The sequence below is a fragment of the Triticum aestivum genome, chromosome 5B (assembly GCF_018294505.1).
Source record: "Triticum aestivum cultivar Chinese Spring chromosome 5B, IWGSC CS RefSeq v2.1, whole genome shotgun sequence".
NCBI lineage: Eukaryota > Viridiplantae > Streptophyta > Magnoliopsida > Poales > Poaceae > Triticum > Triticum aestivum.
In genome coordinates, this window is record NC_057807.1 from 535,085,265 (window position 1) to 535,105,319 (window position 20,055).

General features: G+C 45.6%; 1 protein-coding gene across 1 annotated transcript; it reads left to right on the forward strand.

Moving 5' to 3' along the window:
• The first annotated feature begins 739 nt into the window (after positions 1 to 739).
• On the forward strand, positions 740 to 8,918 carry LOC123116798 (protein ACCELERATED CELL DEATH 6-like). Its single transcript, XM_044537703.1, has 3 exons — positions 740 to 1,842; positions 7,398 to 8,008; positions 8,099 to 8,918. Exons 1-3 carry the CDS (start codon positions 789 to 791, stop codon positions 8,804 to 8,806), a joined length of 2,373 nt encoding a protein of 790 aa, XP_044393638.1. The 5' UTR covers positions 740 to 788; the 3' UTR covers positions 8,807 to 8,918.
• Positions 8,919 to 20,055: the final 11,137 nt, after the last annotated feature.

A 20,055-nucleotide genomic window follows, 5' to 3' on the forward strand; every position in this document is an offset into this window, starting at 1 on the left:
TTTGCTAGAACTCATCTAGATGAGATATAATTTGGTCTCATTCACCTTTTATAACCATTGGATGTGATGCTATAAGATGTGTGTGTGCTGACGTGGGTTGTATCTATTCTTGTTTTCAAAGTGAATGAGACCAAATTATGAGTGTGGTTTTGTGTAGCTGGAGCTACACGGTACCCCTTATCTTAGCCATCCATTTTGGCATCAAGATCCGTGCAGGCACATTTGTCATTTTTGTTTCTATCAAACGAAACAACGTATAAACTTCACACTTTGCAGGACAACAAAACATTCTAATTACTACGTGAGAAAAAACTTTCAGATTTTTTTATGCATTTAAAATGCTAAAATTTATTTTTTTTAATCAAAAAAATTCACATTTTGTATATTTATGTTGGTCCAAAAAATCTGAAAGTTTTTTCACACATTGAAGTTGTAAAGTTTGTTTGATCTGGAAAGTTTGAAGTCCATATGTTCTTTCATTTGAGAGAAACAAAAAAAAAATCTGCTTGTTGCAAGTTAGCTGAAGAGTACAGATCTCAAAGCAATATTGAAGGGCTGAAGATAAGAGGTTCCATGTAGGACGAGCTACAAAGAAACTTTGTGCCAAATTATATCTCATTTAAATGAGTTCTAGGTACTCCCATACTTTATTAAAAAAACACGACCTGCTTAAGCGGAGAAGAGAAGACATCGCACTTGTACTGTTAAGGGTGCACCTAGAACCTAGATAGGAGCTGGGAGCACAACCAACCTCATACACTCCATCCAACCATCAAACCAGAGTGCCCATGGACGCCAAACTGATGGTGGCCACAGACCCTGGCGATGTCAAGAAGTTGAAGGATGTCCTCAACCAAGAGGATGCTGTGGCGATGGTCGTGGTGACGGCGGCGAGCAAGAAGCCTTCTGAGGAGGACCAACCACCTGCTGGTAACATTATCAATCCCCTGCTACTGGTAACCGCGCGCGTGGGCTCTTGGGTGGGGCTGAAAATCCTTCTCGAGAGGGAAGACGCAAAAAAGCCACCGATGATGATTCTTACTCAAGAATATCTTGAGTTGGAAAAGAGAGGCATTGAGATCGCCCAGGGAAGAGATGCAGTGTCAATTGCTCGTGATGTAGAAGAGGGCGCCGACCACCAGCCTGCTGCTTCGCTTGCAGCTGGAGCACTCCTCATGGGCGTCACCCCTCAAGGGGATACTGCACTGCATGTGGTCGCCAGCACTAATGGGGAGGGCCAGGAATTCTTGATTTATGCCGGCATCATCTATAAGAGGGACAAGAGCCTCCTGTTTGCGACGAACCACAAGGGTGATACACCGTTACACTGTGCTGCCCGAGCTGGGAAACCCCAAATGGTTTCTTATCTCATTCATCTAGCTGCACGTGATGGTGCCGACACGATGCTCAGGCTGTTGAGAATGGAAAATAAGCGTCACGAGACGGCCCTGCATGAAGCTATCCGAGTTGAGAAGGGTAGAATTCTGGGTCATAAGGAGAGAACATTGCTTTATCCCGCTCAACCCGCTGAAGAAAAGAATAAGCGTGTTGAGCAGAAAAGAAAAGAGGGTGTCCCAAATGAAGAAGGCCAACGTCGGGTTCATATGAATAATGCTGACGGCGCACCAGAAGAAAATATTATTGTGAAGTTGCTAATGGGTGCTGATCCCGAATTGGCTAATTATCCTGCAGACGGCATTTCACCCCTATACCTTGCCATCTTGCTGGAGAAGAGCACCATTGCACTTACTCTATATGATATGAGTGATGGCAATCTCTCCTATTCCGGAGCAGACGGACAAAATGCCTTGCACGTTGCTGTTCTTCGAGACAGAGACACAGGTAACCACTACATGCATTTATTTCTAGAACTGGTCTGACTATTGTTTTCACCAACTCCACATATTTGTTTGTTGGACAAATAAATCACAGTGGTTCCAACAAATAAAATCACCACGATCTAGAATAATTTACGTGTTTGCCAGGATTTATTTGTTTGTCGGGATTTTTAGTTTACGTGTACCCCATTCAATTCACTTGCCTCATCACATTTTTACCTCTCTATTTTTGACTAGTTCCAACAAATAGAACTTCCCTGGCTGTTACTTTTCACTACTCTATGTGTTAGTTTACGTTGCACCAATATATTATCATGGTTTAGAATATATTTTTTCTTGGGCGGAACCTTAGTTTTCAAATACGATCCATACGAAAGTCAGAACTAGTGTTTATAGGATCCGCATACATGCAATGCAAAGAAAAAAAAAGCGGATTCGCGTACATGGTATAGAATGATATCTCAGCTAAATATAATTTTAGCAAAGACACTCTAATTTGTTTTTATGAAGTGACCCTAAATAAAAATAGATTTTGTTTCTTTTATTCTAAAGGTATTGCAACCTTTTTAAACAAAGGATTTTGTGCCGATACTTACAAGAAACGTATTGAAACGAATCATCATCATAGAATTCATATAGGAGATTTTGTTTGTTTTCCTTTCTGAACGGTTCTCCCTGGTTTGTATTTGTTCGGCAACAACTACATGCTTGGCACCAAATGGTGCTATGAATTGAATGCTGGTAATGTTTTTTTTTCCTTTCTGGATGACCTGAAAAAAGTCCCTCGTGTTGCCCCTGCCCAAGGAAACTCGGGGGCTCCCATCCCGCTCTAAGCACCACCTCCTTTCCCTTTGCTCTCCGCTTCACCGCCGAAGGACGTTGCTGGGTGAAGCCCAATCTGCCGGCGAAAGCGACAGGGCTCCATCGGGTGGCCCTGTTTGTCTAGGGAAGTGATTCGGATGCTCCATTGTGTCTCGTCGCCCCCCGCATCTTCCCGTGTGCTATGTGTGCCACTTCCCGCAATACCTCGTTCCTCCCCTGACTGCGGGGTTGCTACCTCCATGGGGCCCGGTTCCCATGGACAGAGGGGTTGCAGAGCATTGTGGCGCCCCCCATATCTACACACATCGTCACCCACCCACGATGAGGTGCCTTCAAGGTTTTGGATTCCGAATGCCCGTCTTCTATCGTGGGGGGCGAGATTTGAGGTCCGCGGTAACAAAGAAATTTCAGACAAAATTTAAAATCAGAATTCGAATTCAATTTTTTAGCACATCTATAGATAAATATTGAACTTGATTTACTCACAAACACTCTTGTAATGCAATCGCTAGGTCCTATCTGAGCGTTAGCTACGTCCTGAGTTCGAATACAGTCGCATGTATGTATTTTTCAATACAACACCAATTTTGTCTTTAAAAGGGAGAAAATTTTGCATTTCTGGTGAATGGATCCCGCGACCTCAAGAATGTAATAAGGACGGCCTAAAGCATCTCCAATAGCAATCCTATAATAGAACAGCAGCCGTGGTCCCCCACTTTTCAACTCAAAAACACAACTCGAATAGCTCCGCTATTTGAAAAACCGCTCCAAATTTTTGTTTGGCAGCCCCAAAATACAACATCAAGTGTTGCAGGTATAAAACAGCCGTGCGGCTGCCCAAAAATCTTTAGGGCAGTAGGGACCACATAGGACCACAAGAAATGCTTATTTTACATCGCTTTCGCTCAAAAACGTGACTCCAATAGCCGCTCTAAAATAGGGCACCCACAAAAAGACAAACATATATATTTTAGGGCAGCTGCTGGAGATGAACATGTTCCGTGCCCTAAAAACCACTTTTTAGTGCCTCAAATTTTACTCCAAGCACTTTTTTGTGCCCTATTATAGGGCAATCGTTGGAGATGCTCTTAGCTACCACGACACTAACAACTCTTACGTAATTTGCACAGGGTCTTACCATATTTAACCATTAAGTGACCGCTCAAAGTCAAAATTTCCAAAAAAGTTTACTCGGTAGAAGGGTTTCACGTGGGGTGGCGAGAATTTGTGGTTACCGGGAAGTTACCGTTTTTTCGCCCAGTATCCAAAACCGTGGGTGCCTTCGCTTACGACCTGCGACCACCTCCCTTCGGGCTTCCTTCCCCTCCAACAGTGTATTGGTGGCCGACCCGGGGGATGAGATCCATGGCCCGTGGGGTTGGGGCATCCCTGCCCGGTATGGTGGCGCCGCCTTGATCTGGGTTTCCTTCCCTGACTTGGTTGCTTTGCTCAGGCGTCATGGTAGTTGGTTGCGGTGTTTCCCTCAACACCGGTAGTGGGGTATGGGTTCTTCGGGCCTTGGGAGCCATGGCGTGTTGGTGTTGCGCGTCCCTTCTCATTGACGCCAGCCAGTGTTGCCTCTCGTGTGTCAGTTGTAGTCGTCGGGGTGGGCCCCTCTTTGTTTTTTCCGAGTTGGTAACTGGTGCACAAGAGATGGAAAAGGAGGTGAATTTCTATCCTACCTTCGATGGGTGACTGGCACATCATAGGTTTGTACAGTGGGGTGTGTGGGCCTGGTTGCGTCGACTGTGTCTCTAAAAGGTGAAGTTGCACGGTTGGATCAATGGCGAGAAACGCTACATTGGAGGTGACATCACTCCATGGCTATGTGGGGAGCAAGGGGAAATGCAACGGGTAGTCCTGATGTCATCGTGGCTTCGGCGGTGACGACGCTCTGGTCTTGAACTGGAGGCCTTGAGCTGGCGGCAGCGGCCCTTCCTTTGGTTTGGGTTGGTGGCATTATTACCCCCTAGGGGAGCTAGTGAGGTTTCGAGCGAAAGCTCCACAATTCGGCACCGATGATGGCGATTCCAGTGGTCCGCTTCCTTCTAACGGGCACCAACGTTGGATCTATCACCACGTCAGGGCTCCGTGTGAAAATCCTAGCCCATGTTTTCAGGCAGCGCTGATGGCACGTTGAATCCTCAAGTCTAGGTACCTACTCGTTAAAGCGCGCCACGTCTTCAAAGCATGCTATGATCCAGGTGTGAAGCTTCATCGATGTTGGTGTGAGGTCGTCTCTTTTGTCTCCTACCTTTACATGTCACCTAGTTGTAACCATTCTCAGTCCTCGCTATCTGCAAGCAGGATGAGTGCTTCGTGGCCCGTAGCACGAGGGCAGTTGGTTGTATGCGGTGCAACCATGTCTAGTGGTCTCCCAAGAAGGTGCGGGATCATTCATTGTCGGTAGTCTCATTTAGCTCTTGATGGAAGTTGGACTCCTATTATCTTTCTCAACTTTGAGTTGGTTGCATTTCCGCTTCTCCCGGTTGTTGTTTTTATTTTGTCTTGCTTTAAAAGGGGATATCCTCATCAACTTTTATGGGCTCGGTTGTTTGTGCTTTTATATGTGAAGTAGGGGAAAATCCTATTTCTAGGGCTATTTCTTTGGTAACCTCTCCAAGCATTTCTTCATAGATCAATATAATTACTATAGGGTCAGACTATTCATCACCCAAGGTGACGAATAGTTACTTTTCACCCATCTCTTGTTACGTCACTACACCATATTTTTACGTCTCATAAATATTTTCTCACTTCCGGAGTCAAAAGGGACGATAACAAACTTATATGTCATTCGTAAAAAATATTTTATATGATGTAAAATTACAAATGTAAAATTATGGTATAAAATATTCATATAAAGGTAAATTTTATGATTTTATGACTCATATCTTACTTTTCATATATCAATATGACATTTTTTTATCACAATGCCACTAGCAGAGTCGCCATAAGCCCGAGTCACCATAATTTATGGAGGTCGCGAGCCTCCATACTTGGTGATTGTGGGCTTCGGTTTAGAGCGGGCGCCATATGCCAACTGGTCACGCGAGATGGAAGCTTCACCTTCCTCATTATCATCTGTCATTTTACCTACACTTTTTCCTGCCGACTGCATTTTTTCAGGCACTCGCAGCTATAAAAAACACCATAGCTTCCACCTCCCTTCTTGTCCCCACAACCTCCACTCCCCTTCTAACCGCCCTAGCCTACTATCACCGCTTGCGAACTAGGTGTTGTTCTCGGAGGAGGAGCGGGATCGTAAAAGGAGAAGCGTTGGTCAAAATTATACCAACCATTTTGATAGACACGAGGATTGTTGCAAATATCTTTTGTGTCCCCAAAACTGTTAGCATAATTTTTACTGTTAGGTGGGAAGACATAGGCGACTCGACGATGAGATATGTGATGCGTGGAAAAGTGAAATCGACGTTGACATTTGAAACTGTGAGCAACACTAGATGTGCATCCATGTGGATGCATGCTATAGTTCTTCTCACGGTCTCGAACATTGCCGTTGTTATTGAGTTTTGTCACCGTTGGAATCGGCAGCAAAAAGCTGAAATCACCGCTGAAAACGTGTCATGACGCCAAAATCTCCGTTGGATCGATACCTTGTCGCCGATGTGCTCGGGTTTAACTGAATGTTGTTGGTTTTTAATACAATGTGTAGATTGGTGGAAAATGATGTCACATTGTCGAGTGTGTCCCAAAATTCACTAGAGCAATTCTAGCAAAGCTACTCACCATATTTTTCGTGCACTCCCTAATTCACTAGAGCAATTCTTCGTGGCCCTATGGGACAGGCACACGTATACAGAATGGTCGGCAAGAAACACCGGTGAAAAATGTGAAGCCATTGATTGCAAGAGCAACATATATATTTGTGCTTGGGGCAGTCCAAATGCTTCGAGGTTTACACAGGAACCTTTGTATTTAGGGTGCGTCTAGAACTCAGTCGACCGATACTTAACGAAGTCTTAGTGGAGTGACGTCAGCGTAGTTTTGGTCGTACGATTGACACAGCTAGATGCTACAAACGATGCCGAAAAATGTTATGATGGTACCGCAAGCAACGATAACAAGGCTATAGCCGTTTTGACTAAAATGCTACAATTGTGAATGGAGGATGTTGCGACCAGTGAGACGACATGCTACAACCAGCAAGACGGATGCTGCAACCGGTAGGAAGAAATGTTGTAAAATGATGGGATAAAATGATGTAAGGTCGACTAAGACTTGGTTAAATCTCACTCGACTGAGTTTTAGGAAGCCCATTGTTTACAGACAAACATAAAACGTACCTGTTGATATGCTTGTGCTATTCTATACGTGCATGTTTCTTCATAAAGAAAAGATACGTAGATACTAATTTGCTAGGTAAGTGTATTATTAGAAGAAAAAAAAGTCCGCCATAATTTAATGTCACTTTATATTTCTAGAGCCTGCGTCAAATCTAAGCCTTTGAAACTATTATTTAACTTGGGACCTACCAAGTCAACGACCAAATGTTTTACGTTTTTATGGGATTTCTAGCATCTTTTTTACTTTTTGTCTGAAATTACTTGTGGCTCAAACTGATGTATATATCTAGAGAGGGAGTAGTAGAATAGATAATCATCTTACACTTGAAGTTGTTGTCTTTACCGAAGATATATAATTTCTACATGATTGAATAAGAACATTACAGACCTTTTTTCGATTCAGTAACATACAAGGTACTTTTCTTTACAGTGATGGTAGAATACCTATTGAATTGGGACAAGAGCCTTACTACACAAGTGGACAAAGATGGGAGTACGCCGCTTCACTTTGCCTCATCAGTGTTTTTTTGGATGGGCTCTTATCTGCATATTGAGCGCCTCCGCGTACGCCCATGGTGTCGTTTTCTATGGTGTCCATGGAGATCTACACGGACCCTCGAGAAAGTATTGGAGGCGAACCGCTTAGCGCTGTATCAAACAGACAAGAACGGATCTTTCCCCATACATGTGGCTGCCTCTATTGGTGCCTTAGGCGCCATACGGTATTTCCATGTCATTTATCCGAATATTGTTGGACTGAGCGACGCTAAAGGGAGAACGTTCCTTCATGTTGCTGTCGAGAATGAAAGACTGCAAATAGTCCTGTATGCATGTCAAACTCCAGGTTTAGCTTGGATTCTGAATATGCAAGACAATGAGGGGAACACTGCACTACACTTGGCTATCCAGTCACGGAGCTTTACGATGTTTTGTGCTCTATTTGGGAATCTGGAGGTGAATTTGAATCTAACAAATAACCATGGGGAAACTCCTCTTGATCTATCCAGAGGAGAACTTCCAAGGGCAATGAGTTATGGACTGGTAAGACACTTTCCATTTTACTTTCAAGGTCACACCCCATACCACATTTCTTCATTTGGTACTCACTGTTCCTGCTTATTTTTATGCCAGAACCCTGAGAATAGAATACACAGCGCCTTGTGGTCTGTTGGGGCGAACCATGGTGCCTTTCGCTGGGATAAGGCTGAAGAAGTTTACCGTCAGGGTGTAAAGCCAGAAAAAGATGCAGAAATGCTGAAACAGGCAACACAAACGCTAATCATTGTTTCAGTCTTAATAGCAACTGTGGCGTTCAGTGCAAGTTTTGCCTTTCCTGGAGGTTACCGAGCCGATGATCATAAAAATGGAGGCACGCCAACACTCTCTGGGAGTTATGCTTTTGACACCTTCATAATGGCAACCACCTTAGCTTTCATCTGCTCCACAGTAGCTACGGGTGGCTTCGCGGTTGCTGCAATGCCGATGATTAACTTGAATACCCGCAAGGTTAACTGTTCCTTATCCGTGTTTTGCTTATCGAGTTCAGTCACATGCATGTCTATTGCTTTTGCATTGGGTGTGTATATGGTGTTAGCTCCAGTTGCTCGCAGTACCACTGTTGCGGTTTGTCTTATCACTCCGGCCGTATTTTTAAGTAAAAACGTAGAGACTATTATTAAATTGGCTATTCTTGCACGACCGTTATGTACTAGGAAAGGGTTGTTCTCAGGAATGACAGAGTTATTAAAGATGCACACGCTCATGCTGATCGTGGCACTTTGGCCCTTTGTCGTTGCCTTCGGTTGGCCCGCCTTGGCAAGAATCCACCACAACCGCTAAACTTCCATTCTGTAAGACTGATTGTATGTAAGCCAAAACCGTTGTCACGATATTTTTTAAGTGTGTATTCTGCTGGCTTGTAACCTTTCATTATGTAAGACTGATTGAATATATTCTGATGGCTCCATGTATGCTGCACCTGTGCTGGTCTTGTAGGACTCATTCAATATGATTCAATATATAGCCAAAAATGCATGAGATAGTTTTAGAATCACCCAGGGGAGAGCTCCCTCACCTAAATATATTACTCAAAGGCAGCGGCGACAAGAAAACAGCGTCCTCATCACATTGCTTTTTTAAGCGATGTGGGCATAAGTCTTAAGTCTGAGACAATGAGCTTGAGTGTAGAGATGGAGTGTAGGTCTTAATTCTTGAAGGTCATTACATTCCCAGCACCCCAAATACGACATAGAATTGTGAGCAGTACAAAAGGCCAAACTGTGGCATCTAATCCAGGCGCCGGTCATTGCATCCCAAAGATGTGAAGTGGCGGTGGAGTTTTTTCGAAAAGGAGAATGATCCCCAGCCTCTGCATCTGGGCAATGCATGTACTCATTTTATTAATTACTAGCAAAAAATGCCCGTGCGTTGCAACGGAAGAATGCAAGGTGCGAGAATCAAGCTTAGTGACATATAGTTGGTCCCGGACACCATCCGGCCTCAGCAGTTCTGCATGCACCCACCTGCCTATCTGAAGCAATTTTTGTATCATCTCTGGTACTCCATGCGCATAGTTGGCGTGATTATAGCATTGTAGGCAGAAAAGGCATCCGTCTGTAATCTGAATCTTCACTGAACTTTTCAGGTTTGACCATCCAGGAGATCGATCACACAAAATTTGACAGCTCAAACTTTTACCCTTACCGTTCTACCATCAACCATGGAAAATCCACCACATACATGGCTTCACATTGAGACAGTTCACCACCTTCGCCTCACACGACTTGTCACACTGCATATCCACGAACCAATCCTGTTAATGTTTGACGGCTGAAAAAAAATTCAGAGTAAATCAGCGGATGCATGAATAAATCGATCAGTGCGTTGCAACGGGAGAAAAAAAATCATCAGACACATGCCACCAAGCTCTAGGACCTCCGCCTCCGACATGGCAATCAAGCATACTCGGCGCCCATGCACTGGGCCGCATGATGATCTTGTACCCTTCGGCCCAACCGGCGACGTCGGCGGCGAGTCAAGGCAGCAACGATTGACAAGTGCTGGCGACCTGCTTAGGATGGATAAAAGAAAGGCCGAAGAGGGAGGCTTGTATCTATCAAGCATAAATATTTACAATAAAATCGATCTGATCTGTACCAAGTTGAGCAGGATTGTCGTATAGCTTGCTCTCATATAGCATCTACATAAGAAAATCCAGCACACAAATATATAAATATGTTTTCAAACATAGTGAGGATCGACAGATGGTCTTGAAGAATTCTGACAATGTAAACCGTAATAGGCTTGAATCTCCACCACAAATGTAATTTTATCAAATTGACAAGGGAAGTTATAGGAATTGTAGCCTCAAAAATGGTTCCATCTAAATCATGCTATGTATTCCTGTTTGAGATCTTTTGTAGAATCAATAAAATATGACGACATTAGGGATCAAAGATCAAAGATCGACTAAGAAACTCAAGGATTAGGGAATCATACTTACCTTGATGGAATTAGTGACACTGATGGAATTAGTGAACTGATGTGTCGTGCTCAGGCCAATGGATCCGTGCGTCCTTGATACACACATGTACGTACATGAAGTTTGCTGGGTTGAAACTTGAAAGGAGATTGATTCATCTGTCGGCCGGACATACACAAACACGATTTTGTTCTGTATCTTCAGCACAAGCACCCCTGTCTTTGTGTTCTGTTATTTCTCTGCACCGTCCTCATCACCTCGGCATTCCAATCTAGCACCTCCGTCCACGCCACCCCGGCCTGCCCGCCAGCACTGCGCAACTTCTCCGCAAGCTTCTATCTCTGTGTTTGCTGCGTCAGCCCCAACATGCCACAGCCACTATCTCACGATATGGGAAAAATCTGGAGGGGAGAGGCAATAAAAAAATCAATTGGGTTCTTGCTTTTCCAATTAATTTTCATGTCGTTGATGTGGATGAAGACGCTGTGGTGGGAAGCTGGACAGCTACACATGTCGGAGCAGCGCATGCTCAATCGCCATATCACAGGCCTCGGCCGCCGTGGTTCCCTGGTTCCTTAGCGACGCTGCCCCCAGTCACCCGTGAGTGAGAGCGGCTCCCTTGACCCGCAAGCCTAGCTGCCGCCGCCTACCCCTGCCCGTCGCCGCCCTCCCCCCGCCCTTCCTCCCCTTCCCTCCTTCCGCCCTCGCGCCTCCTCCCCGGGAGGTGGCCGGGGCGGCCCCCGCGGCGCTGCTCTCGGCCGTGCTCCACTCTCCCTCTCCCCTGCCGTCGCCGGCGGGCGCCCCCGGCTCCGGCCCGGGGGGTGCCGGCGGCGGCAGGATCTCTCTTCCCCGCGCGCGCGTCTTCCTGGCCCGGGGCAGGGGGACGGCGGCGGTGTCGCTCGGCTGGGCGGCGGTCCGGTGACCCGGCGTGGTGGCCGGCGGCAGATGTGGTGGTGGCACTGCTCCTTTGCGGCGGGGCGGCGTGGTGGTGCTGGGTGGCCGACGTCGCGTCCCCGGCCCAGATCTGGGCCCGGTGGGCCCCATCTTGGTCCTAGCGGGCCGGCCCCCGGCATGGCCTCGTTGTCTGCGGCGCGGTGAGGAGGAGGAGCGGCTCGGATTTGGGGCGTCGGCGCTGATGGCGTGCCGGCAGCAGCGCGAAGGCGGGAGCTTTACGGGCCCACGAGGGCTCGGCCGGATCTGGTGTGCTCCTGCTATTGTGTCCGGACGGCTACCGTCGCTGACGGTGGAGGTGGGGCCCTCCCGCCTGCCGATGGTGCTGATGCCCTAGTCCCGGCTCCGATCCTTCGCCGCCTGCCTTCATCTCGTGGTGCCGTGGTGAGACGGCGTGGGGGCCTCATGACCGTGTTGGCGCAGGGTGGTGGTTGGTTTGGTGGATGGATCCGAAGCGCCCGAGGTGCGGGTTGGGATCGGGGGAAACCCCTGTCGGCGTGGCCGACACCGGCACGGTGGCGCTTGAGGGTGCCACCTGACCTTCCGGGAGGGCGTCGGGGGCTACCCTGCCTCTCGCCTCGTCGTGTACCGGGGGAAACCCTTGGCAGCAGCATCGTCATCGTCGCGATCCTTCTTGGAGGTGTTGATAGGTGCCGGCGCTTCGGAGTCTTGGAGCCTAGGGGTAGATTCCGGTGGGCGCAGCGATCGCGAGGCTTCTTCGTTTTTGTTGATCCGTCGTTGTCGGCATTTGTTTCTTTTGCTCTTTCTCTGTCGTTTCTTTTGGGCATGTCTGTGCTGCTTCCGCCCCAGCACCTATCCCTGTATGGTTCGGTTGGTTGCTTTGTATACAAAGCGGGGGGAAACCCTTTTTCGGCAGTCACCCGTGAGCTGCCGCTAGGCCACCCCGCGTGCCGCAGCTCGAAGCTCCCCTGCACGCCGCCGCTGGCTTTCCTCCGTGCACCACTACCTTGTGCTTTGCACGACGTCACCTGAGCCCTCTAGGTGGCGCGGAATAAAGAATCGGCAGAGCTCGTCGGCGACCATCCCCAACCCCAGCTCCTATCTTCTTCCTCATGCATGGGGACGGGCCACCCGAACAACTCCTCCATCTCGCCTCCTCCCTGTTCTACCTCCCGCACCTCCCAGTGGTGGGTTACTCCTATGTTTTCTCTTCTACTCTCTTCCTCCAAGCTGATTCTGCACGCGCGCGACCCAGCAGGCGGACGACTGCTAGCTGTCAACGCGGGCGAGCATCTTCTCCCGCGACGAACTCGAGGCGGCCATGGCCAATCTTGTGCGGCGTGGGGAAACGACAGCCGATGGCGGCAACTCCTCTGCATGGACGCGGACGGCGGCGGCCAGATGGAGGCGGCCTCCCTCCTCCCGCGCGAGCACCGTGGCCGCCTTGTCGTCCGTAGCCATCTCCACCGCCGGGCACGTGGGCAGCCGATGGAGACGGGGAACCTCAGCAACGGGAATTGACCTCGCAGGGACCGGGGGGGGGGGGTGCGCTCCTTGGCAGTGGCGGTGGCGTCTAGGAGGTTGACGCGGTGGGAGACATCGGCGGCGTAGGGAGGCCGGGTCGTCCGAATTGGGGAACAAGGGTTGGGTCGGGCATCACTTTCTTTTTCGAATTTTTTTAATGTCTTTTTTCAGATGTTTAGCGAATCGTTTTTTTCACCCATCGGTGGCAGTCGTGGGTAATTATTGGTCACTTTATTAAGGGAAAGTGACGGTGAATCTGGAGACCCAATCCGTGCTTTATTATTAGGGAGAGATTCATCAAGACCTTACAAGGTAATAGATCAATAAATCTGAAGTCCTTATCTTGGCAACATCTGTCGCTACTCCTATCCACTTGATGAAGGGGTGTAGATTGTCTAAGCAGTATACCCAGCCCTCACATCAAAACCTAACATCTAAAGTTGGAGGCCCCAGCCAAGCCGCAATGCCAGGTCTGGGGCACACACTGGTCCGACGCACTCTTAGCGGGCACCGCACGCGCACGCTGCAGAGGCCGTCACCACCGTCTTCCACTGATCCATCTTGAGAGCAGGTACCGACGCATCGACTAGGCCTACCGTTGATGCCACCACGACGCCAGACAGCGCCCCTGCCCTGCGCAAGTCCATCATCTACGTCTATCATCAAGACCCCACTGCGCCACACCGCCGATATCGACGTGGTAGATGTACACCGCTCCACCCCTTGTGTCCTCCATCCAGCAGCTGCTCCAAAATAATGCCCTCATGAGGGAGAGCGACACCAAGAGCGCCGCCATCATCCAATCCGGGAGTAGCATGTGATGCCTAGCCGCTGCCAAGTGCGCATCATTTCTGTTATTTCCCCAGACAGTTCTCAGGTGAGGATCGTTGCCATATGACCAAAACGATAAAACTCAGTGGCTGAAGTTTGAATTGAAAAATTCGCACTTGGATCTCAAATAATATTAGTAGTGTAGTATATATCCTGAACACACGGGGTCTCAGACAAGTCATTCCAATAGAAAATGGGGACACTTCTGCTTTGCTATACCCCATATCGATGACTGAGATCTATCCATACCTCTTCATAATAAAGGATAGGATAGTATTATTTTTTTAAATACGTCACCCGCACCGATAGACGGCTTGTGTACATATACCGACCATAAACGGCGCCCTCAGCTTTTTTTCTCTTTATTTTTAAACTTCAAAAAGGAGTGCGGACGACGTGAATCAAACTCATGACCTATTTACTTCCTTTTCTCATTTTCTTTTTCCTCGATTCGCGGAAGCCCCCAGCCCATTCCCGAACCGTCTTTTCCCAACTATTTCTTGTTCCTTTTTCCTGTTTGTTTTTTCCTTCTTTTTCATATTTTTTTTCCATTTTTCCATTTTTCCAAAAAATTCTAGCGCTTTTAAAACTTTCTTCAAAATTCAGAAAATATTCCCTTTTAAAATTTTATTGATAAAAAAATATTTGCCTTTTTGAACATCTGTATGGAAATTTCAAAAATTTGGCCCTGTCTTTCAAACTTACTCAGAATGTCAAAACACTAATATATATTTTTTTATTTTCAAACATTTTTTTCAGAACACAAAGAAATTTGAAATTAAAAAAATCATAAATATGTGAAACAATGTTTGAAATGGCATAGTGTTCTTTTTTCTTTGAAATGTCATGTTGTTATACATGTGGAGTATTGTCCTACTGCGGATGCAAGTGGACAACATTAGCATGACATGGGATCGAAATGATCCAAAAGGAAAAGTTCTTCGTTTGTATGAAACGAACTTTCTTGTTCACCACCTATCAGCTTGAAGACATTTTAGATTAACACATACACAATAAAATATATTTCTATGTGATCATATTTCCCCATTCACGCTCTCATAGTTCACTACAATGAGAGCACACAGCGAAAAATAATCAGTGGATTTCGATAAGGTCATCCGAACCCTAAACCCTAAATGTTAGAATGTTGTTATGTGTGTAGTCACTTATGTAATTGGATGTTTAATTTAGTTATGCAATGATGTTATTATAAGTTTAAATGTTGTTGTTCTATAGACAGAGCATAAATGTTGCGCAGACTATGCAAATCACATCGCATACGGATTAATCTACGGAACTCGTTGGTGATGATTTCTTCAATCGTTGACAATTCTTTACCAGCAACCATTTTCGCGCAACACACAGCTTATTAAGAGGAATTGTTTGTGTTATTATCGGTCTTCCCACACAATTCTTATTACTCACATGTTTGTCGCGTATTGCACATGTCTTGTTAAGCCGAATCATTTGTGTTGTTTTCGCTCATCGCAAACAGTTCATTCGAGTGATCTATATGTCGCCTATCACAAACACCTTAATCTGTTTAGCCGTTCCTGTTGTTTTGGCTGGTCGAAGACAGTTCATTTGAGTGACCCGTCTGCCATCTATCGCACACGTCTTGACCTAGGTAACCGATGTGGTTTTTTGCTCGTCGCAAACAATTCATATGGATGAACTGTATGCCACCATGCACACAGTTCGTTTCATTGGTGATGGTTTTATTAGCATACTGTTTGTGATTCATGCATCACACACAGTTTGGTCGAAGGGTCTCCTATACATTTGTCGCCTTAGGACCTTCCTGCAGTAGTGGGAGAAGCCTCCCCGTGCAACACACCGGTGCTACTTGTCAGCTATGTTGGGATTTACTCGAAGAGGAGAGGATGATGCAGTACAGTAGAGATAAGTATTTCCCTCGGTTAAGAACCTAGGTTATCAATCTAGTAGGAGAACCACGCAACACCTCTTTAATTGCACATGCACACAAAATAACAAGGTGATTAATTGCAAGGATCAAATCTTGTATAGGTAGATAGATAAATAAAACACAAAATTAAATGAATTAAAGTAAATTGCAGCACGGTTTTTGGTTTTTGATATATGATGAAAATAGACTCGGGGGCCATAGTGTTCACTAGGGGCTTCTCTCTTGAAAATAGCATACGGTGGGTAAAAAAATTACTGTTGGGCAATCGGTAGAAAAGCCAATAATCATGACGATATCTAAGGCAATGATCATGTGTATAGGCATAACGTCCGAGACAGGTAGACTGACTTCTGTCTGCATCTACTACTATTACTTCACTCATCGACCGCTATACAGCATGCATCTAGAGTACTAATTCCATAAAGAATGGAGTAATGCCTTAACACTGGTATAGCGAAGTGCTATACAAACGGTTTTTAACCACTTTCCACGATGGCGTTCTGAACCGTCACCTAGCAAGTGACCGCGACAGGGGGTCCTTCCCACACGACCTAGAAACCTTCGGGGATCTGCCCTCCTGGCACACACGCTCGACAAAATGAGGTCGTGTGCGACCCGAGTGATCAAATACGGTTATACAAACAGTAGCGCTAAAAAAATTACAATTATAGAGGCGAAATCGTTTCCGGTCATAAGTGCATCCCACACAGTCAGTCCCCGCTAAACATTTCCGTTCGTATATACATCTCACACAGTCGCTCCAAGCAAAAGTTTCCGTTCGCTGGTACATCACACACAATTTAGCTCGTTAAATTATTTGTAATAGTGTTGCCATTGCGCACGATATTAACAATTTTATCGCTTGCGTTATTGAATGCATCACACACAGTGCGTAGAAGAAACTGTGTGGCAAAGGCTCTCCATCACACACCTTTTTATGTGGTAAACGTTTGCGCAAGGTGGGCTAACGCAAACAATTTTCAAGAGGATGTCGTGTGTGATTGTTCATTGATCCAACACGGTTTATTCCTAAAAACTGTATGCGTTGCCTGAGGTCATCGCCCATAGTGTTTTCTCAATAACCATTTGCAATAGAAAAACCCAATTAGCAGGCTAATTGGCCATTAGCAGGCCAATTTTCCTATTATTAATAATCCATTTATTAATATAATTGGCATTCATATTAAGCACATAATATATTTGCCGTGAGCCTGGCATGCCTTTGCCGTCAGCCTGGCATGCCTTTGCCACCAGTCATGGCTGACGGCAAAGTGCCTGATTCATGTAGTGTGTTGTTTTGTTCCACTATTGCCGCCCTAGTTTATGTCATACTGGTGTTATGTTCCTTGATTTTTGCGTCCCTAACACAATGAGGGTTTATGGGCCCCTCTTGACAGTTCGCTTTGAATAAAACTCTTCCAGCAAGGCCCAACATTGGTTTTACCATTTGCCCACCATAATAACTAAACCTGATATTAAATTTGACGCAGGGAGTTAACGGTACCCGAGGAGTAATTCTACATAATACAGGGGGCCAGTGCTGCTGGCGCTGGTCCAAACTAGAGCACCTTGCGGCGCCCCCTTGGCAACTTGGGTCTCAGCGACCGTAAGCTTAGCTCATCCGTCGGGGCCTGAGACAAGATACACGCGGCTACTATAAGGGTGTCGGCACGTGGGAGGTCTTGCTGGACTTGTTTTACCATTGTCGAAATGTCTTGTGCACCGGGATCCCGAGTCTGATCGGATGTCCCGCGATGGAGGATTGTCTCCGCGGATCATGAGCTTGTCATGGGCTAAGTTGGGACACCCCTGTAGGGTTTAAACTTTCAACAGTCGTGCCCGCGGTTATGTAGCAGATGAGAATTTTTAATGTTCGGTTGTAGAAAACTTGACACCAAATTCAAATTAAAATACACCAACCAAGTGCGTAACCGTGATTGTCTCTTTTCAGGTTAGTTCGAGAAGAGAACACGGTGGGGTTATGTTTGAACGTACGTAGTTCAGGATCACTTGTTGATCATTACTAATTTGCAATCGTTTGCATAGCTTCTCATCTTATTCTTGTACTCGTAAGTTAGCCATCATACATTGCTTAGTCGCTTGCTACAACCTCACCACTTATCCTTCCATTCCCATTAAGCTTTGATAGTCTTGAAACCCATGATAATGGGATTGCTGAGTCCTCGTGGCTCACAGATTACTACAACATCAGTTGAAGGTATAGGTAATGCGATGATCTGACGTGAGAGTGATGTATGCTTGTCTTGGAGTTCTTCTTCTGCTTCTTCTTCGATTGAGGGATAGGTTCCTGGTCGGCAGCCTGGGCTAGCAGGGTGGATGTTGTTTGAGTTTATGTTTGTGTTTCATCAGTAGTCAGATGTTGCTTTTATATATGATGTTGTTGCATTCATGTGGCATTGCTTGCCTTTTGTATGTATCCCCATCTATTATGTAATGGTACAATGTAATGATATCCACTTTGCTAAAGCGTCTTCAATATGCCGCTCTATCCTTGGTGGGACCTTCGAGTTCCTCTCAGATAGGATCGCATATTGAGCATGATAAGTTGGTATCAGAGCCTCTACCGACCATAGGAACCCCCTTGATTGTTTGTAGTTTGGCCGTTGTCGAGCCTAGAAGAAAACTATTTTCGGAGTCTAGTTATATCGGAGAGTAGGAATTCTTTTTACTCCTCAACTCCTTCGTCGCTCTGGTGAGGAATCTTGATGTAGGTGTTTTGAATTACTTCTCTTCCCGTTCAATGTTTTTTAGAATCACTCAGTTAGTTTTTTCATCGTTGTGTTGCCGGCTCATTTCATCCGGTGCATTTTTTGTCAAGTTTATTGGATCTTCTTTGTTTTTGCAAGATCAATCCTCAGTTCTTTCCCAACGAAGTTGTTTCCTCTTCTGAAGTTGTCTTCTTTTTCCCACCCGCCCACCCTTTTTCCTTCTCGGAGCCGGAGTCATAATCGAGTATCCATCCTACTCATGCGAAGCCTTTACATTCTTTCCTCAATTATTTCAACCGGTGCTTTTCTCTTCAAGTTATTCATCGGTTCCCCGTTCCAAGTTGCCTTTGTTTTTCCTGCCCTCCCACCCCTTTTTCTTTCCGGAGTCTGCGTCTCTATTCGATCATCAATATCATTCGTGCGGAGCCTCTTCAGTCCTTCCTCAATTGTTCCAACTGGTGAATTCTTGTCTAGTTCGTCATTCTTCATATCTTTTATTTTCCGGTGGATTCCAAGTATTCGGTGTTCTTAATATTATTTTTCATGGCTCAAATGTTTCCTCTTGCTTGTTCGCTTCTCGCCATTTAATCATTCCGGAGTGCGGAAGACATCTCAGGAGATTCATGTCTGCATTCAATTCATTCGAGGTTGTCACCTCATTCAAGTCCTTCAGTCGTTCCGGTGCATCATCTCTTCTTCAATCCTTTTCAACGTTGTTTTCTCTTCAGTGGGACGTAACCCACAGGTCTTTTCCCAGGATCTTACCTGACTCTTCTATTTTCTTTCCGGAGTTATTCTAAAATCCTTCTCAAAGTGTGACGTAAGTATGGATTCCAACAGCCACATGCCTTCTCCAAGATTGCTTTCAAATTCTTTTCATCTTTAGTTCAACCTTTCCTCTTTCCATTCTTCTGGAGTATCTCAACAATGCTGGTGGTGTTTTTCGTCGTCATTCTCTACATTTGAAAGACCGAAGAAGAGTTTCTCTGAAATCTTGTCCGTTCTCTCGAAGATTCATGGTTCTAGCTTCATGTTATCCTCTCGAATTATTCCGTTTGTCAGAAATTCTTTTCGTACCCATCCGAAGCATTTCAGAAGTTGTTTTCCTTTCTAGATCATCCAGAGGCCATCATTCCAGAAGAATTCTTCATCCTCACATTTCAGCCATCATTCTCCAATTATTCCAGCGCATATGTCAAGTATTCTTTAATCAGCCAGTGATCTCTTCATTCTTTTGCATCTAAATCCCCCCAAGCATATTCGTTCTTCTAATTCTTCCCAGTCATTCATTCTATTTTCCTCATTCTTTTTCAAATTCTTACGGTGGTTCATTCAAGATTCCTTTTCATTTGTCGTCATATCAATTCATTCATTTCTTTCCAATCCAACCGGTGGTTCATAAAGACTTCTCCATAAATTCTTTTCGTACCCATCCGAAGCATTTCAGAAGTTGTTTTCCTTTCTAGATCATCCAGCGCCCAAGTTTTGCGCTATGCTTTTCAAGAGGAATAAGTTGTATGCAAATTCATCGCTTCTCATCAATTAAAATGGTGGAGGATAAGAATAACATAATTCCTATTCTTCTTTAATCAAGTTGATTAATCGCTTCCTTCGGAGTTTGTCCATGATGAATAATCGCTCGGTTCTAAGTTGTTCATCTTTTCTTTTACGATGTTCAAAGTTT

Bases quoted from the DNA above. Each gene is read 5' to 3' on its own strand.
- LOC123116798 (XM_044537703.1), top strand. From the start codon at position 789: ATGGACGCCAAACTGATGGTGGCCACAGACCCTGGCGATGTCAAGAAG. The intron at 1,843-7,397 runs GTAACCACTACA...TTTTCTTTACAG, and splicing joins TCTTCGAGACAGAGACACAG to TGATGGTAGAATACCTATTG. The intron at 8,009-8,098 runs GTAAGACACTTT...TTTTTATGCCAG, and splicing joins GGGCAATGAGTTATGGACTG to AACCCTGAGAATAGAATACA.